This window comes from Salvelinus namaycush, chromosome 3 (genome assembly GCF_016432855.1).
Source record: "Salvelinus namaycush isolate Seneca chromosome 3, SaNama_1.0, whole genome shotgun sequence".
NCBI lineage: Eukaryota > Metazoa > Chordata > Actinopteri > Salmoniformes > Salmonidae > Salvelinus > Salvelinus namaycush.
Genome location: NC_052309.1, coordinates 59,697,405 through 59,716,927, shown reverse-complemented (window position 1 = coordinate 59,716,927; position 19,523 = coordinate 59,697,405). Strand labels below are relative to the sequence as shown.

At 40.1% G+C, this 19,523-nt stretch overlaps 1 protein-coding gene across 1 annotated transcript in view; it reads left to right on the top strand.

Moving 5' to 3' along the window:
* The window catches only part of LOC120043953 (BEN domain-containing protein 4-like), a 48,487-nt gene extending 30,816 nt beyond the window's left edge, over positions 1 to 17,671 (top strand). Inside the window, exons 4-5 of the mRNA XM_038988549.1 lie at positions 14,403 to 14,643; positions 17,505 to 17,671. Of these exons, the coding sequence (XP_038844477.1) occupies positions 14,403 to 14,643; positions 17,505 to 17,653 (390 nt within the window). The 3' untranslated portion in view covers positions 17,654 to 17,671. The remainder of the gene's footprint in view (positions 1 to 14,402; positions 14,644 to 17,504) is intronic.
* Positions 17,672 to 19,523: the final 1,852 nt, after the last annotated feature.

The following is a 19,523-nucleotide window of genomic DNA, read 5'->3' as shown; positions in this document are numbered from 1 at the left end:
ATTTTCTATAATAATAGTGAAGACATCACAACTATGAAATAACACATGTGGAATCAGCTAAGAACAAATTCTTATTTACAAGGACAGCCTACTCCTTCCTCTTCATCGATTATTTTGCTAAACCGCCCTGACAATGTGGTTTGTAAACCAACCGAATGTAATATAATTCTGCCCACATGTTGACTCAGTGGCGCTTCTCCATGCAGGACGTGGGAGGGGGGAGGGACGCAACCTTTTTTTTTCAATGTTTTATTATTTTTTTTATTTTTTTTATTCATAATACAAAAATCTACTTACATTGCTACATCAAACATGTCTAGCAAACCAAACACAGGTATTAACAATACTCAAAAATACAAAAAATAAAAATACAAATAAAATGATACAAAGAATAAACAATTTAAGTGCAATTATATTCACTCTGAAAAGATCTTATTATAATGATTCATGAAGATGTTATTCTTGTTGTTATTCACTAGGGTTAATGTTTTAATAAGATAATTAAATTCAATCAAAAAAAATTGTAATTTTGGTATAGAATTTTGGAATCTTTGTTTGTGTATAAAGTATTTGGCAACAAAAATATAAAAATTAACAATCATTTCAGTGGTTTTGTTATCATTGCAATAGTAACATATTATATATTTCATGTTAAAAATATAGGCAGTGTTCATAAAGGTAAATAAGTACTTTGCAAGGTTTTCCCAAAATTCTGACACAAATTTACATTCAAAGAACAAGTGAGACAGATTCTCACCTTCTTTTTCACATAAAACGCAGATATCATCAATAGCCACAAATTTGGAAATCATAGAATTACATGGATATATCTTATGTAAAATTTTGAAGTGCACTTCCTTAACTTTGTTTGGTATACAGTATTTGTAAGGTGTTACCATGCATTTTTCCAGACAATGTCAGGAATAAGCATGTTCCAGAAACTTTCCTCTCAGTGTAAGTTGGTTTTGTGAATGAAGAATTTGTCTTATATATTTATTACAACAAGACTTCTCAAGTAAGTCCACGCCTTCCAATCTGAGTTCTGGATAAACTTTGTGATCATTCCCAAAATGAAGATGACTTTTCATAAGTGTAGTTAGACTATTGGGAACGGCTTTGATCACAGAAATAAACTCTCTGAAAGATATTGGAAACTCTTTCAATATTATAAATTGTTCATATGTGAGAATATTACCCTTGTTGTCGAAAATATCAAGAACAAAGTCAATATTCCTCTCATGCCAGCTGGGGTAGAACAATGACTTATTCCTTACAGTTATGTCTGAATTATTCCACAAAAGAGCTTTATGAGGGTAAAAATTGTGCAGGAAACATATTTTCCAGGCCATTAAAGCTTGTTGGTGAAACCTAGCCAATTTAGCAGGTAATCTTTCAGGAATATACTTTCAGTAAAAATTGAAGACCTCCCAATTTATTAAACACATTATTTGGAATGAAATACCATATTGAATCAGTATCGATCAAAAAAAAATTCAACCAGTTTATCTTGAAAGTGTTATTTATGTCAACAAAATCCAACACTTCCAGACCACCTTCAGCTGTTTTATTAGAGGACTGACTTTAGTTTGTGAGACTTATTTTTCCAGATGAAGTCAAGAAAGGTCTTATTGATCTCTTTACAAGTAGCTGGATTTACACATAATGATAATGAGGGGTACACAAAACGAGACAGTCCCTCTGCCTTGGACAGAAGTACTCTCCCAAGTATAGAAAGATCTCTTTGTAGCCAATTATTAAATCTATTTTTAGTTCTCTTAATTTTAGGAGAGAAATTCAAATGTTGTCTGACTAAGTGTTTTTTTGACAGATGTATTCCTAAATATTTAACACAGTCCTTTACAGGAATATTTTCGATTTCTTTATCATCAGAGTCAAATAAACATAAGATTTCACATTTAGAAACATTCAGCATTAATCCTGATGCAATAGAAAATGCAGTTATAGCATTAAGGGCATGTGCGACCTGGTCTTTGTCTCTTAAGAAAAGAGTAGTATCATCAGCCAGTTGGGAAATTTTGATTTCTTTGTTAAAAATGGTTAAGCCATACAAATTTGCATTATTCAGAATATCTAGAGATAGAAGTTCCACAACCAAAATGAATAAAAATGGCGAAATTGGGCATCCCTGTTGTACACTTCTGTTGATACTAAATCTTTTGGAAGTATTAAGGTTTAGTAGCACAGAACTATTTATATCTTTGTAAAACATGCGAATTACTTTAATAAAATTATCACCAAATCCAAAAGGTTTAAGAGACCTAAAGAGAAATTCATGTTCAATTGTGTCAAAGGCTTTACAGAAGTCCAGAAATAGGACAACTGCATCTGAGTCAATTGCATCTGAATAATCTATAAGGTCCAAGACTAAACGAATGTTAGAGCTTATGTGACGGCCCTTCATAAATCCTGTTTGAGTCTCATTTATAATGGTATCTATTCCTTTCTTTAATCTTTTGGCATAAACCAGAGCAATCAATTTGTAATCAACATTTAATAAAGTAATTGGTCTCCAATTGTCAATGAGAGAAGGGTCTTTATCAGGCTTCGGAATCAATTAAATAAGGCCCTGTTTCATAGTGGAGACCATTTCCCCATTTTTAATGCAATCTTGAAACATATTGAAAATCGGGTCTTCTAGCAACTCCCAATACTGTCTATAGAATTCAACTCTCAGGCCATCAGAGCCAGGTGATTTCCCTTTTTTCCTTGAATTCAGAGCCTCTCCAATTTCTCCAATTGACACAGGTGAATCACAAACTGAGTGGAAATCATCCTCAATTACAGGGACATACAGTGGGGCAAAAAAGTATTTAGTCAGCCACCAATTGTGCAAGTTCTCCCACTTAAAAAGATGAGAGAGGCCTGTAATTTTCATCATAGGTACACTTCGACTATGACAGACAAAATGAGAAAAAAAAATCCAGAAAATCACATTGTAGGATTTTTTATGAATTTATTTGCAAATTATGGTGGAAAATAAGTATTTGGTCAATAACAAAAGTTTATCTCAATACTTTGTTATATACCCTTTGTTGGCAATGACAGAGGTCAAACATTTTCTGTAAGTCTTCACAAGGTTTTCACACACTGTTGCTGGTATTTTGGCCCATTCCTCCATGCATATCTCCTCTAGAGCAGTGATGTTTTGGGGCTGTTGCTGGGCAACACGGACTTTCAACTCCCTCCAAAGATTTTCTATGGGGTTGAGATCTGGAGACTGGCTAGGCAACTCCAGGACCTTGAAATGCTTCTTACGAAGCCACTCCTTCGTTGCCCGGGCGGTGTGTTTGGGATCATTGTCATGCTGAAAAACCCAGCCACGTTTCATCTTCAATGCCCTTGCTGATGGAAGGAGGTTTTCACTCAAAATCTCACGATACATGGCCCCATTCATTCTTTCCTTTACATGGATCAGTCGTCCTGGTCCCTTTGCAGAAAAACAGCCCCAAAGCATGATGTTTCCACCCCCATGCTTCACAGTAGGTATGGTGTTCTTTGGATGCAACTCAGCATTCTTTGTCCTCCAAACACGACGAGTTGAGTTTTTACCAAAAAGTTCTATTTTGGTTTCATCTGACCATATGACATTCTCCCAATCTTCTTCTGGATCATCCAAATGCTCTCTAGCAAACTTCAGACGGGCCTGGACATGTACTGGCTTAAGCAGGGGGACACGTCTCGCACTGCAGGATTTGAGTCCCTGGCGGCGTAGTGTGTTATTGATGGTAGGCTTTGTTACTTTGGTCCCAGCTCTCTGCAGGTCATTCAATAGGTCCCCCCGTGTGGTTCTGGGATTTTTGCTCACCGTTCTTGTGATCATTTTGACCCCACGGGGTGAGATCTTGCGTGGAGCCCCAGATCGAGGGAGATTATCAGTGGTCTTGTATGTCTTCCATTTCCTAATAATTGCTCCCACAGTTGATTTCTTCAAACCAAGCTGCTTACCTATTGCAGATTCAGTCTTCCCAGCCTGGTGCAGGTCTACAATTTTGTTTCTGGTGTCCTTTGACAGCTCTTTGGTCTTGGCCATAGTGGAGTTTGGAGTGTGACTGTTTGAGGTTGTGGACAGGTGTCTTTTATACTGATAACAAGTTCAAACAGGTGCCATTAATACAGGTAACGAGTGGAGGACAGAGGAGCCTCTTAAAGAAGAAGTTACAGGTCTGTGAGAGCCAGAAATCTTGCTTGTTTGTAGGTGACCAAATACTTATTTTCCACCATAATTTGCAAATAAATTCATAAAAAATCCTACAATGTGATTTTCTGGATTTTTTTTCTCATTTTGTCTGTCATAGTTGAAGTGTACCTATGATAAAAATTACAGGCCTCTCTCATCTTTTTAAGTGGGAGAACTTGCACAATTGGTGGCTGACTAAATACTTTTTTGCCCCACTGTAATTCTGAATGTGGCAAATGTAGCTTTCACAACCATCTTCCTGAAATTGAGAGCTGTAAAGGTTTTCATAAAAGGTAAATTGACAAATGATGATATTGTAATGGGATCTTTGCATAAAACATCGTTAATTTTGAGTGCAGTTATAGATTTTCTTTTGTAGTTTCTCTTTTCAAGTGCAAAAAAGTAACTAGTGTTTCTTTCCCCCTCTTCAATCCATTTTGCTCTTGACCTTACAAAGGCGCCCTTTGCCAGATCCGTGTAAGTCTGTTCTAATTCTAGTTGTAAAGACCTGAGGGAGGGACGCACACTTTGTAAACAGGAATAGGTGCATCACCGGTCACTGAGCTGGCAAGCTAAAGTTAGCTAGTTAGTCACAGAAATGTACGTTCAATCTGTTAATTATTTATCTCACGAAGTCAGCATGGCTTAATATAGTTTATTTTGTTTTTGACCTCGAGATTGTTGCTGGATAGATACTTTCATATCTAACATGCTGGCGATGCTAGCTAGCTAATGATAACGGGGCTAGCTAACCTCGTATCAGGATTCCTCGCTCTAGGCCGATTTGATTTATTTTACGAAGTCAGCATGGCTTACCATGTTTTCTTTCGTTTTTGACTTCGACATTGTTGCTGGATAGATACTTTCATATCTAACATGCTAGCTAATGCTAACATTTCTAGCTAACCTCATATCTGGATGCCTCACTCTAGTTCCCGAGAGAGCAGCATACTGGTAAGTCAACTTTGTTTTCAAACTTTGTACTCATCTGTAAAGTTGTTTTACATGCAATCATACAAGCTAGATAGATATATATTTTTGTTTAAAAGCCTGTTGTCATTCATTGGTTGTTTCTATGGAGCTAGCTAAGCTATCACTAACTAGCTAGGTGGATAATAATGTGATGTATAACGTTAGTAGGCTACAGTAACGTTACACTATTACTGAATGACAACAATATAGCTTTGCTAATACTAGTTGGCAAGTTGGTTGATTATGGGATGCAGTAGGCTAGCGTCGTTGTTATTCGTTGGGTCCCTTGACAAAATTATGTTATTTTTGACTTGGTAAAATAAGTTAATGGTTGTGTGCACTCTCACTAGATAGAATTGTGTGGTTTGGTGGCAGATTTTCAAAAGAAAATAGACATATACAGTAGAGGTCGACCGATTAGATTTTTCAACTCCGATACCGATTATTGGAGGACCAAAAAAAGCCAATACCGATTAATCTTCCAATTGTTTTATTTTATTTGTAATAATGACAATTACAACAATACTGAATTAACACTTATTTTAACTTAATATAATACATCAATAAAATCAATTTAGCTTCAAATAAATAATGAAACATGTTCAATTTGGTTTAAATAATGCAAAAACAAAGTGTTGGAGAAGAAAGTAAAAGTGCAATATGTGCCATGTAAGAAAGCTAACGTTTAAGTTCCTTGCTCAGAACATGAGAACATATGAAAGCTGGTGGTTCCTTTTAACATGAGTCTTCAATATTCCCAGGTAAGAAGTTTTAGGTTGTAGTTATTATAGCAATTATAGGACTATTTCTCTCTATTTCTCTCTCATTATTGGATGTTCTTATAGGCACTTTAGTATTGCCAGTGTAACAGTATAGCTTCCGTCCCTCTCCTCGCTCCTACCTGGGCTCGAACGAGGAACACATCGACAACAGCCACCCTCGAAGCAGCGTTACCCATGCAGAGCAAGGGGAACAACTACTCCAAGATTTTTGGAACGCTATTAGCGCGCACCCCGCTAACTAGCTAGCCATTTCACATTGGTTACACCAGCCTAATCTCGGGAGTTGATAGGCTTGAAGTCATAAACAGCAGAGCTGCTGGCAAAACGCACGAAAGTGCTGTTTGAATGAATGCTTGCGAGCCTGCTGGTGCCTACCATCGCTCAGTCAGACTGCTCTATCAAATCATAGACTTAATTATAACATAAATACGAGCCTTAGGTCATTCATATGGTCGAATCTGGAAACGATCATCTCGAAAACTAAACATTTATTCTTTCAGTGAAATACAGAACCATTACGTATTTTATCTAACAAGTGGCATCCATAAGTCTAAATATTCATGTTACATTGCACAACCTTCAATGTTATGTCATAATTACGTAAAATTCTGGCAAATTAGTTCGCAACGAGCCAGGCGGCCCAAACTGTTCCATATACCCTGACTCTGCGTGCAATGAACGCAAGAGAAGTGACACAATTTCACAAGGTTAATATTGCCTGCTTACCTGTATTTCTTTTAGCTAAATATGCAGGTTTAAAAATATATACTTCTGTGTATTGATTTTAAGAAAGGCATTGATGTTTATGGTTAGGTACAGTCGTTGCAACATTTGTGCTTTTTCTTTTTGCAAATGTGCTTTTGTTAAATCATCCCCCGTTTGGCGAAGTTGGCTGTCTGTTAGGAAGAAATAGTCTTCACACAGTTCGCAACGAGCCAGGCGGCCCAAACTGCTGCATATACATACCCTGACTCTGTTGCAAGAGAAGTGACAAAGAAATTCATGTTAGCAGGCAATATTATGCAGGTTTAAAAATATATACTTGTGTATTGATTTTAAGAAAGGCATTGATGTTTATGGTTAGGTACCTTTTTCGCGAATGCGCACCGCATCGATTATATGCAACGCAGGACACGCTAGATAAACTAGTTATATACAAGCAATCTATCAAATGTATTTTATAAAGCCCCTTTTACATCAGCAGTTGTCACAAAGTGCTTAGACAGATACCCAGCCTAAAAAACCCAAAGAGCAAGCAACGCAAGCACAGTGTCTAGGAAAAACTCCCTAGAAAGGCAGGAACCTAGGAAGAAACCTGGAGAGGAACCAGCCTCTGAGGGGTGGCCAGTCCTCTTCTGGCTGTGCTGGTGGAGATTATATAAGAGTACAGCCATTTAGGTCAGATTATTCTTCAAGATGTTTGTTCACAATGTTCATAGATGACCAGCAGTGTCAAATAATAAGAGGGTGCAATAGTTCAGCACCTCAGGAGTAAATGACAGTTGGCTCTTCATAGCTGAGCATTTAGAGGTTGAGACAGTAAGTCCGGTAGAGAAATACAGGATCAAACAGCGGGTCTGGGACAAGGTAGTACCTCCGGTGAGCCTTGGGCAGGTCAGGGTTCCATAGCTGCAGACAGAAACAGCAGAGACTGGATCAGCAGCACGACTAGGTAGATTGGAGACAGGGAAAGTCAGGAGTCATCAGGCCAGGTAGTCCTGAGGCATGGTCCTCGAGCTCATGTCCTGCATCCTTTATTGAACTTGTAGACTAAGCCCTAGAGGTTTGTAACTTCACATGATTTAGCCTACTTGTCAGTCCAGATCTGACTATTTGAATATTTGATACCAAACGCGTTTGGTGTTCGTCAAAAGGCATGTGGGAGACTCCCCAAACATATTGAAGAAGGTACTCTGGTCAAGTGAGACTAAATCTGAGCTTAAGGGCCATCAAGGAAGATGCTGTTTCTGACGCAAACCCAATACCTCACATCACCCCGAGAACACCATCCCCACAGTGAAGCATGGTGGTGGCAGCATCATGCTATGGAGATATTTTTCATCAGCAGGGACAGAGAAACTGGTCAGAATTGAAGAAATGATGGATAGCACTAAATACAGGGAAATTCTTGAGGGAAACCTGTTTGTCTTCCAGAGATTTGAGACTGGGACGGAGGTTCACCTTCCAGCAGGACAATGACCCTAAGCATACTGCTAAAGCAACACTCGATTGGTTTAAGGGGAAACATTTACATGTCTTGGAATGGCCTAGTCAAAGCCCAGACCTCAATCCAATTGAGAATCTGTGGAATGACTTAAAGATTGCTGTACACCGGCGGAACCCATCCAACTTGAAGGAGCTGGAGCAGTTTCCCAGTAGCTAGATTTGCCAAGCTTACAGAGACATACCCCAAGAGACTTGCAGCTGTAATTGCTGAAAAAGGTGGCTCTACAAAGTATTGACTTTGGGGGGGTGAATAGTTATGCACGCTCAAGTTTTCAGTTTTTTAAAACGTATTTCTTGTTTGTTTCACACCAAAAAATATTTTGCATCTTCAAAGTGGTAGGCATGTTGTGGAAATCAAATGACAGAACCCCCCCCCCCCCCCCGCAAAATCTATTTTAATTCCAGGTTGTAAGGCAACAAAATAGGAAAAATGCAAAGAGGGGGTGAATACTTTCGCAAGCCACTGTAGTTGTATGATTATTGTCAGTTAAGAAAATGGTGCCTCTCTCTTTTAGATCTGCCACCGCCAGCAGTTCAGCTGCAGTCACAGCAGTCCTCTGCTTTGGTATTTCATTTATCAGCTGCACGAGTTCCTATTACACAGGCCGTGAAGGGAGAAACTTTTGAGGATTCCCACCAACAGATGTAGACACAGAGATGTTGTTGAGCTATATACTTACTGTCACTTTGTGCATTTCTCTTTCAGATCTGCCATGTACTCCACCACTGCCTGACAGCCTCACCCAGAAGTGCATACACTGGGCCTATCAAGACTGACAAAGTAGAGATGGGTGGCTGACAAGGAAAAATAAAACATATACACACACACACACTCATTATCCACAATGCAAATAAGTTGTAATTACTTGTTTATTTTATGTATGCTCCATTTTATTTGAGGGTTGAAGATATCTACTCCTATATATCCATGATCAATGTCTGCATAATTACTCTAAACATCTATCAAATCAAAGTGTGATTGATAATATTGTAAAAGACTGTTGCTTAATGTGTACAGTTTTAGGAAATTCTGTGTGCTTTTTTTCTGAGTTGAAAAACATGCCTCGCTCTCTCACAAACACATTAGACCCAATGTAAATAAATTGTAATAACTTGTTTATTTTGTCTATGCTCCATTTTATTTGAGGAAAATATCTGCAATAAAGTACATTCACAGTTAAAGCAATGTCTTTGCTTTATTGGATATTTCTCAGAATACAATGTGTGACCAGAAGGAAGTTGGCAGACCTGCAACCATTGGACCATGTGCAGGTTTTGTCATCTTAGCTGAAAAATAGAGAGATGGGGGGGAGGAAGAGTGCAGCTTAAAGGTTTATCATTAATAACTGACACAATTCTATAATGAATACATATTAGAATAATAATACATAATAGAGTGACCAGTAGTTACTGTATTGTGATTGTTTAGTGTTTTATTTACTCAATCAAGTAGTGCCCCAAGGAGGGATTGAACCGTGTCTCAAAAGCATAAGAAAAGGTCACCAAAATTTCAGGTACGGCTATACACGACTGGCCTCTCCGCACGACACGGGGATTCTTTAGCTAAATTGACCAGTACTGTAGCCTACTCCCGACCGTCACGTTGTACAGCGCCATATCTTCTGTTCCATCCTAACGGAACCCTGAGGGTTTTCTGTTTTTCTTGGAATAGAAACACCATAATATTAAGCAAATTAATTAAGCAACATTTCTTAAAATCAGTCCCATATAATATGTTCTTACAAAAAAAGGTTTTAAAATTCTCTAGTACAGCCACTATTGACGGCTGTCAAATGCTTCTCAAGGATCTCCTCTGGTGGTCAAACTAGCACTAACTAGCATTATTGGTACCAGTGGTTGACACTTAAATAACGTGCCATAGAATTCTGCGGCACCATGCAAGCTGTGCAGTTCGCTGCAGCTTTTAAAGGTGCTTTTAAAGGACGAACCACTGTACACTGAACAAAATTATAAACACAACATGCAATGTTTGTCCCATGTTTCATGAGCTGAAATAAAAGATCCCAGACATTTTCCATACTCACAAAATGCTTTCTCAAATTTTGTGCACCAAATGTGTTTATATGCCTTTTAGTGAGTATTTCTCCTTTGCCAAGATAATCCATCCACCTAACAGGCGTGGCATATCAAAAACCAGATTAAACAGCATTATCACTACATAGGTACACTTTGTGCTGGGGACAATAAAAGGTCACTCTAAAATGTGCAGATGTGTCACACAACACAATGACACAGAGTCTCAAGTTGTCCACCAGAGCTGTTGCCAGACAATTTTATGTTAATTTCTCTACCGCTTCAGAGAATATGGCAGAACATCCAACCGGCCTCACAACCGCAGACCACGTGTAACCCACGCCAGCCCTGTACCTCCACATCCGGCTTCTTCACCTGCAACCAGCCACCCGGACAGCTGATGAAATTGGGTTTGCAAACCAAAGAATTTCTGCACAAACTGTCAGAAACCATCTCAGGGAAGCTCATCTGTGTACTCGTCGTCCTCACCAGGTTCTTGACCTGACTGCAGTTCGGCGTCGTAACCAACTTCAGGGGCAAATGCTCACCTTTGATGACCACTGGAAAAGTGTGCTCTTCTCCAGTTTCAACTGTACTGGGCAGATGGCAGACAGCGTGTATGGCGTCGTGTGGGCGAGTGGTTTGCTGATGTCAATGTTGTAAACTTAGTGCCCCATGGTGGTAGTGGGGCTATGGTATGGGCAGGCATAAACTACGGAAAAAATTGCATTTTACCGATGGAAATTTGAATGCAGGGACAATGTGACAATATCCTGAGACCCATTGTTGTGTCATTCATCTGCCGCCATCACCTCCTGTTTCAGCATGTTAATGCACGTCCCCAAGTCGCAAGGATCTGTACACAATTCCTCGAAGCTGAAAATGGCCCTGTTCTTCCATGGTCTGCATTCTCACCAGGCATGTCACCCATTAAGCCTGTTTGGGTTGCTCTGAATCAACATGTATGACAGCGTGTTCCAGTTCCCGCCAATATCCAGCAACTTTGCACAGCCATTGAAGAGCAGTGGGACAACATTCCACAATCAACATCCTGATCAACTCTATGCAAAGGAGATGTGTCACGCTGTGTGAGGCAAATGGTAGTCACACCAGATACTGAGTAGTTTTCTGATCCACGCCCCTACCTTTTTTCCAAGGTATCTGTGACCAACAGATGCATATCTGTATTCCCAGTCATGTGAAATTCATAGATTAGGGCCAAATTAATTTATTTAAATTGACTGATTTACTTATATAAACTGTAACTCAATAAAATATTTGAAATTGTTGCATGTTGCATTTATATTTTTGTTCATTGAGGGTTTGAGCATAGTCTGAAGGTAGGGAGAGGCACTTCCCCTTGCTGTTCCGTAGGCAAGCACCATGGTCTTGTAGTGGATCCGAGCTTCGACTGGAAGCCAGTGGAGTGTGCAGAGGAACAGGGTGACATGGGAGAACTTGGGAAGGTTGAACACCAAATGGGCTGTGGCGTTCTGGATAAATTACAAGCGGGGAGACCAGTCAACAGAGAGTTGCAGTAGACCAGACGAGATATGACGAGTGCCTGGATTAGGACCTGCACCGCTTCTTGTGTGAGGAAAAGTCGTACTCTACAGATGTTGTTGAGCATGAACCTGCAAGAGCGAGTCACTGCATTGATGTTTGCAGAGAACAACAGGGTGTTGTTGTCCAGGGTCACACCAAGGTTCTTTGCACTCTGGGAGGAGGGCACCACGGAGTTGTCGAACATGATGGAGAGGTCTTGGATAATGGATTTATCTCTGACAAACTGACACACTTTGATTTTGGAGTAAACAATCACTTTAAAAGCCTTTAAGAAAAAATATACATATACAATTAAAATAGGGGAGTGGATGTATCTATTGATCTTGTGGGATGTTGTCGCTGACTCCCTTTAAGTAATGTTCAACTCAGTTGTGCAGTAGCTATAGTGCATTCGGAAAGTATTCAGACTCCTTCCCTTTTTCCACATTTTGTTACATTACAGCCTTATTCTAAAATGTATTTATTTATTTATTTATGAGCACAGACAGCTAGCTAACCATGGTGCCCTCGCTGCAACTGGGCGGGAGGAACGGTGCTTTGGCAGCCGGTGAGACGTGTCTATTGTCCTGGCATAACTTCTGACTGTCATCTCCAATGAAATGTGCTTTTACCACTGCAATCAGTGATACTTTTTGCAAATGTATTTTAAAAAATAAAACAGAAATAGCTTATTCACATAAGTATTCAGACCCTTTGCTATGAGACTCAAAATTGTGCTCAGGTGCATCCTGTTTCCATTGATCATCCTTGAGATGTTTCTACAGCATTGAAAGTCCCCAAGAACACAGTGGCCTCCATCATTCTTAAATGGAAGACGTTTGGAACCACCAAGACTCTTCCTATAGCTGGCCGCCCGGCCAAACTGAGCAATCTGGGAAAAGGGCCTTGGTCCGGGAGGTGACCAAGAACCCAGTGGTCACTCTGACAGAGCTCCAGAGTTCCTCTGTGGAGATGGGAGAACCTTCCAGAAGGACAACCATCTCTGCAGCACTCAACCCATCAGGCCTTTATGGTAGAGTGGTCAGACGGAAGCCACTCCTCAGTAAAAGGCACATGACAGCGCGCTTAGAGTTTTCCAAAAGGCACCTAAAGGACTCTCAGACTATGAGAAACAAGATTCTCTGGTCTGATGAAACCAAGATTGAACTCTTTGGCCTGAATGCCAAGCGTCACATCTGGAGGAAATCAGGCACCGCACATCACCTGGCCAATACCATCCCTACAGTGAAGCATGGTGGTGGCAGCATCATGCTGTGGGGATGTATTTCAACGGATTGGGAGACTAGTCAGGATCGAGGGAAAGATTAATGGAGCAATGTTGATGAAAACCTACTCCATAGCGCTCAGGACCTCAAACTGGGGGGCGAAGATTCACCTTCCAACAGGACAATGACCCTAAGCACATAGCCAAGACAATGCAGAAGTGGCTTCGGGACAAGTCTCTGAATGTCCTTGAGTGGCCCAGCCATAGCCCGGACTTGAATCCGATCTAACATCTCTGGCGAGAACTGTAATAGCTTTGCAGCGACGCTCCCCATCCAACCTGATAGAACTTGAGAGGATCTGCAGAGAAGAATGGAAGAAACTCCCCAAATACAGGTGTGCCAAGCTTGTAGCGTCATACCAAAAAAGACTCAAGGCTGTAATCACTGCCAAAGGTGCTTCAACAAAGTACTGATTAAAGGGTCTGAATACTTACATAAATGTGATTTACGTAGTTTTTTTAAAAAGTCTAAAAACCTGTTTTTGCTTTGTCATTATGGGGTATTGTGTGTAGATTGATGAGGGGAAAAAACTATTTAAATAATTTTAAAATAAGGCTGTAACATACAAATGTGGAAAAAGTCAAGGGGTCTGAATACTTTCCGAATGCACTGTACTGTATATAGTATCAATCTAAAACTAGTGGCACAAGATGTGAATGTGCCATTCAAATCAGCTTCTCTAAAAAGGTTTTGAAAATATTATCTTGCATCTGTGTTGCATAACACCGCATTTTCCTGGGAATTACTTAATGGTCTATTGGGAAATGGTTTTACAAATATAGGAATTGGTTATTGTTAGCTATACATCAGATGTGTAACACAAATAACGCTTTTGATTTAATTGAGAAATTGAAAAATATTATAGTTCTCCATTACACATTGAGCATGAAGTTAACGACCTTGTTCTAACACGTGAATGACTGCACTTCTGAATGCTTTGAAAGCATGAATGCACTTTTTATTACCCTGCTAGGGTATCAGGGTTGGGGTCAATTCCATTTAAATGTAGTCAATTCAGGAAGTCAACTGTAATCCAATTCTAATTTTATTTTCCTTTTATTGCTTTTCAACAAGGAAAAAAATGGAAAATAAATTTCAGTTGACTTCCTCAATTGGCTGAACTGAAATGGAATTGAACCCAAACCTGGTGGCTCTATGGCAGCGTACTCAGAGCTCATAACTAAGTTGTACCATTCTCACAAGTGCTGGTGGCACTTTAAATGGGATAATAAATGGAATGGTATCAAACACATGGTTTGATACCATTCCGTTCAACCCATTCCAGCCATTATGCACCGTCCTCCCTTTACTAGCCTCCTGTCATTCTCACCCTCTTCCGTTCTTCGTACCTCTCCTCAGGGCAGTAAACAGCTCCTGGGGAACTACCCCCTCTTCATCACCAACAAGCAGTGGGACGAGGCTGTCAACTTGTCCAAGAAGGACGGCCGACGGCTGCTGCGCTACCTGATCCGCTTTGTCTTCACCACGGATGAGCTCAAGTACTCGTGCGGCTTGGGCAAAAGGAAGCGCTCGGTTCACTCAGGAGAGCCTGGGCCGGAGAGACAGCCCCTCAACCCCGTCAAAGTCACCTGCCTCAGAGGTACTGGTGTTATTTCTACTGAATAGATGTGTACTAAAGCAACATGTATCCTACTAAAGAGATGTGTACTAAAGCAACAGGTATGCTACAGATATAGGATCTTAATTTGAGCCAGTTTGCTACAGCAGGAAAATAATCCTGAACCAACAGGAAATGTGAATTATTATGTGAATTATGGACATTTTTGTAGAGGTTCATACAATTTTCATAAGGGAAAATCAAATCAGAAATTTCAAATTGGAAATTACTAACTTCAAAAGCCTTTTTAAACCTCAAATACAATACAAGTTTAAAATGTCATGCATTGCAGGAAAGTTCTACTGCAACAGGTGATCAGATTAAGGTCCTACATCTGTATTAACCCTAAAAGCGCCAACAGTTTTTTTTTACCCCAAATTAGTAATAGTTGCAGACAATGTCTGTTAAGCAGTGACACTTTTTATTTTATTAACCTTTTGTTACACAATTAAATGGTTTAAATTTGCCAAAATAAGCATATATATATACACACATAAATAAAATCACACAATTCTAGTGAAATTTGATGTTGTATTTTTCATGTTTTGAACAGATTTTTTGATCAATTTCATCCATAGCCACTTGTTATGAACATTTGTCTGTTATTCATGAAAAAAATTGTGTTACTGTGATACTCAGAGGCGAAGAAACTGGCGATTGAGCTAATCTGACATACCGGTACGACCTAAGAAGGCCACCAATATGGGCGATATAGGCAGAGATTGTGGATATAATGACGAAATGCTCGTGTCTCTGCCCTAACAATGGCAGTCGTTGTCCACAAAGCCGGAAGGCAGCCAGGAGGAGGCAAGATCAGGTGGGAACATTCTAGCCAATGAGAGGGCAAATGCAGTTGAAGTCGGAAGTTTAAATACACTTAGGTTGGAGTCATTAAAACAAATGTTTCAACAATAGTTTTGGCAAGTCGGTTAGGACATCTACTTTGTGCATGACACAAGTCATTTTTCCAACAATTGTTTACAGACAGATTATTTCACTGTATCACAATTCCAGTGGGTCAGAAGTTTAAATACACTAAGTTGACTGTGCCTTTAAACAGCTTGGAAAATTCCAGAAAAGGATGTCATGGCTTTAGAAACTTCGGATAGGCTAATTGACATCATTTGAGTCAATTGGAGGTGTACCTGTGGATGTGGTTCAAGGCCTACCTTCAAACTCAGTGCATCTTTGCTTGACATCATGGGAAAATCAAAAGAAATCAGTCAAGACCTCATGAAAAAGTCTGGCTTATCCTTGGGAGCAATTTCCAAACGCCTGAAGGTACCACGTTCATCTGTACAAACAATAGTACACAAGTATAAACACCATGGAACCACGCAGGTGTCATACCGCTTAGGAAGGAGGTTCTGTCTCCTAGAGATACACATACTTTGGTGCGAAAAGTGCAAATCAATCCCGGAACAAAAGGAAAGGACCTTGTGAAGATGCTGGAGGAAACAGGTACAAAAGTATCTATATCCACAGTAAAACGAGTCCTATATCGACATAACCTGAAAGGCCGCTCAGCAAGGAAGAAGCCACTGCTCCAAAACCGCCATAAAAAAAGCCAGACTACGGTTTGCAACTGCACATGGGGACAAAGATCATTCTTTTTGGAGAAATGTCCTCTGGTCTGATGAAATAAAAATAGAACTGTTTGGCCATAATGACCATCGTTATATTTGGAGGAAAACGGGGGAGGCTTGCAAGCTGAAGAACACCATCCCGACCGTGAAGCACGGGGGTGGCAGCATCATGTTGTGGGGGTGCTTTGCTGCAGGAGGGACTGGTCCACTTCACAAAATAGATGGCATCATGAGGCAGGAAAATTATGTGGATATATTGAAGCAACATCTCAAGACATCAGTCAGGAAGTTAAAGCTTGGTCACAAATGGGTCTTCCAAATGGACAATGACCGCAAGCATACTTCCAAAGTTGTGGCAAAATGGCTTAAGGACAACAAATTCAAGGTATTTTTAGTGGCCACCACAAAGCCCTGACCTCAATCCTGTAGAAAGTTTGTGGGCAAAACTGAAAAAGCGTGTGCGAGCAAGGAGGCCTACAAACCTGACTCAGTTACACCAGCTCTCTCAGGAGGAATGTGCCAAAATTCACCCAGCTTATTGTGGGAAGCTTGTGGAAAGCTACCCAAAACGTTTGACCCAAGTTAAACAATTTAAAGACAATGCTACCAAATACTAATTGAGTGTATGTAAACTTCTGACCCACTGGGAATGTGATGAAAGAAATGAAAGCTGAAATAAATCATTCTCTCTACTATTATTCTGACATTTCACATTCTTAAAATAAAGTGGTGATCCTAACTGACTTAAGACAGGGAATTTTTACTAGGATTAAATGTCAGGAATTGTGAAAAACTGAGTTTAAATGTATTTGGCTAAGGTGTATGTAAACTTCCGACTTCAACTGTATGTGTGTGAACAGCATACACAACTCTAATATAAAATATATAATTTTGAGTTACAAGCTTAGTATACACCACTAGTATTCAAAAGATAGATTCCTCCATGTTAAAACAGAAATTATGGTAAATGTTTTTATTTTGTTGGCAACACGTTTATTGACAAAGTCATAACATTTCAAAAGGATAAAAAAGGGTTTAGAAATTATGACATTTTTGACCCCTTGGGATGCTTTTAGGGTTAAAGGGCAACTGGTATGCTAATAAAGGTACAGTATGTGTACTACAGCAACATGTACACTCCCAAAGAGATGTGTGAACAGATGTTTGCAAAATCGAATTGTTTTCATTGTTGATTATTCATAAAACCAAAAAACCTAATCTTAACAAATATTTACTTGTCTCTGTTTTACTCCTCAGAGTTTATCCGAATGCACGGTGCCTCCAACCCTGACTGGTGGTTGCCTTCCGAGGAGCAGATCAACAAAGTATTCAGTGACGCGGTGGGTCATGCGCGCCAGGGTCGGTCCGTGGGGGAATGTGAGAGAAATTACAAGATTATGTTATAATACTTTTATTGAATCAAATGGTTGTTTTATGCAACAGAATAGAGGGTTCTTATAACTCTATTGTGTCTGTGTGAACTGAAAGTGGGCCTCTGGGAGATGTAACACTGACAGGAGATTTTTGATGTCTGTTGGGTGATAAAACCTAAAGAGACTAAATTCCATAGCATGAGTTAATGTTTCTGTTCTATAAGGTACCAAGGAGAGATGACTCCAGGGCCAGACCCTGGTCTCTACACAATGAGATTTTTTTTACAGAAGATACTGTCTGCTGTGAATTATAAGTATCTTTCATACACATCTTAACCTTGTGACCCATTCCATACATCTGTTGTTTGGCATGTAGACTGAAGGGGGTGTATCTTGGCTATAAAATACCTTTGTATCTTTGTCTTGGGGCTCTCAACGTTGACCAGCCATCATTATCATAGAGCACTCAATCGATTCACTTTAAATGTGTGTGTTGTATTGACCTGCTCCCTTATTAATACGTGAATAAAGATTTAGTTTAAGTATAACTCTGACTTGTGTGATAAGTTTGTCTCTCCTCATTTGATAGTAAATAAATTAACCACCACACTGTCTGTGATTTATTTAGAATTCAAGGCACACTTAATCAGCATGGCTACTACAGCATTCTGCATCAATATGCCATCCCATCTGGTTTGCGCTTAGTGGGACTATCATTTGTTTTTCAACAGGACAATGACCCAAAACACCCTTCCAGGCTGTGTAAGGTCTATTTGACCAAGGAGGGTGATGGAGTGCTGCATCAGATGATCTGGCCTCCACAATAGGTTAGGTCACAAATAGAAAGGTTAGTGCGGTTAGTATGAGTAGTCGGATACCGCTCTAAGGTTACTAGCCACATAAAGCCTACAGTTAATTAGACTAGGTCAGCACCTGTCATCACATAATACCATGATTAATATAGGCTAGCCAGGCTATTTGCATCCCCTTCCATTAACACTTACTTAGTGTTTTAGTTTTTTCAATTTCAGAGGGATCAGTCTGCATCTGAAGCCGTTCAACGTGAGAGAGTGGTGGAACAGAGGCCTGTCACGTGAGAGAGTCGTACAGAGGCCTGTCACACAGGGGGACAGGACCGCCCTTCAGAACCGGCAGGCCCTGGTGAAGTGTATCACGCTGCGCTGTACGAAGAACAGCCGTGTGTGTGGGCGGCCTCTGGTCTCTCTGCCGGAGAGGAGCGTCAGTATATAAGAGGTGGAGCTGACACAGAAAGGGAGGAATACGAGCTGGCACGCACAGAGGGACACACCATAAATCAGAAGGTACGTTGCAGAAGGAACCGTCCTCAAAACTACACGGATGTTCTAGCTATGCTGGTCAGGCTGAGACAGTTCTGCAGCCACCCTGACCTACTGCAGCTATGTGGGTGTTACATTTTTTGAGCATTTTTTAAACCTTCTGGAAACAAAGCTAAGGAGGATGGGATCCACCCAAATCATTTGGGTTCCTGGATCCTTTCACAGCATTATAAGGCTGCGTTGAGACAATTACTTATAAATGACCCAAGCCCAGCTCAGTTAATCCCTACCATAGTGTCGCTGAGTTGTCATAATGCTTTGGCAAATGTACATTATCCCAGGGGCATTGCAATACACAATGTACAGTAAGTAACATAATTTATATCCCTCTAACTGCACTGAATGCCTCTGCTGATCCTACAGCTATTGTATGCAGTAATCATGTGCCTATGAACCAGAGTTATACTGTTAGCACTGTGTACCCTAGTAGGAAGTCCACTTTGTGCAGCTCACCCTGCACAAACATAAATACCACGAGCATGTCTACTTCTGATAAGCATCCCAGTAAAACAATGAAAACAATCAAGCATCCCAGAAAAGTGATA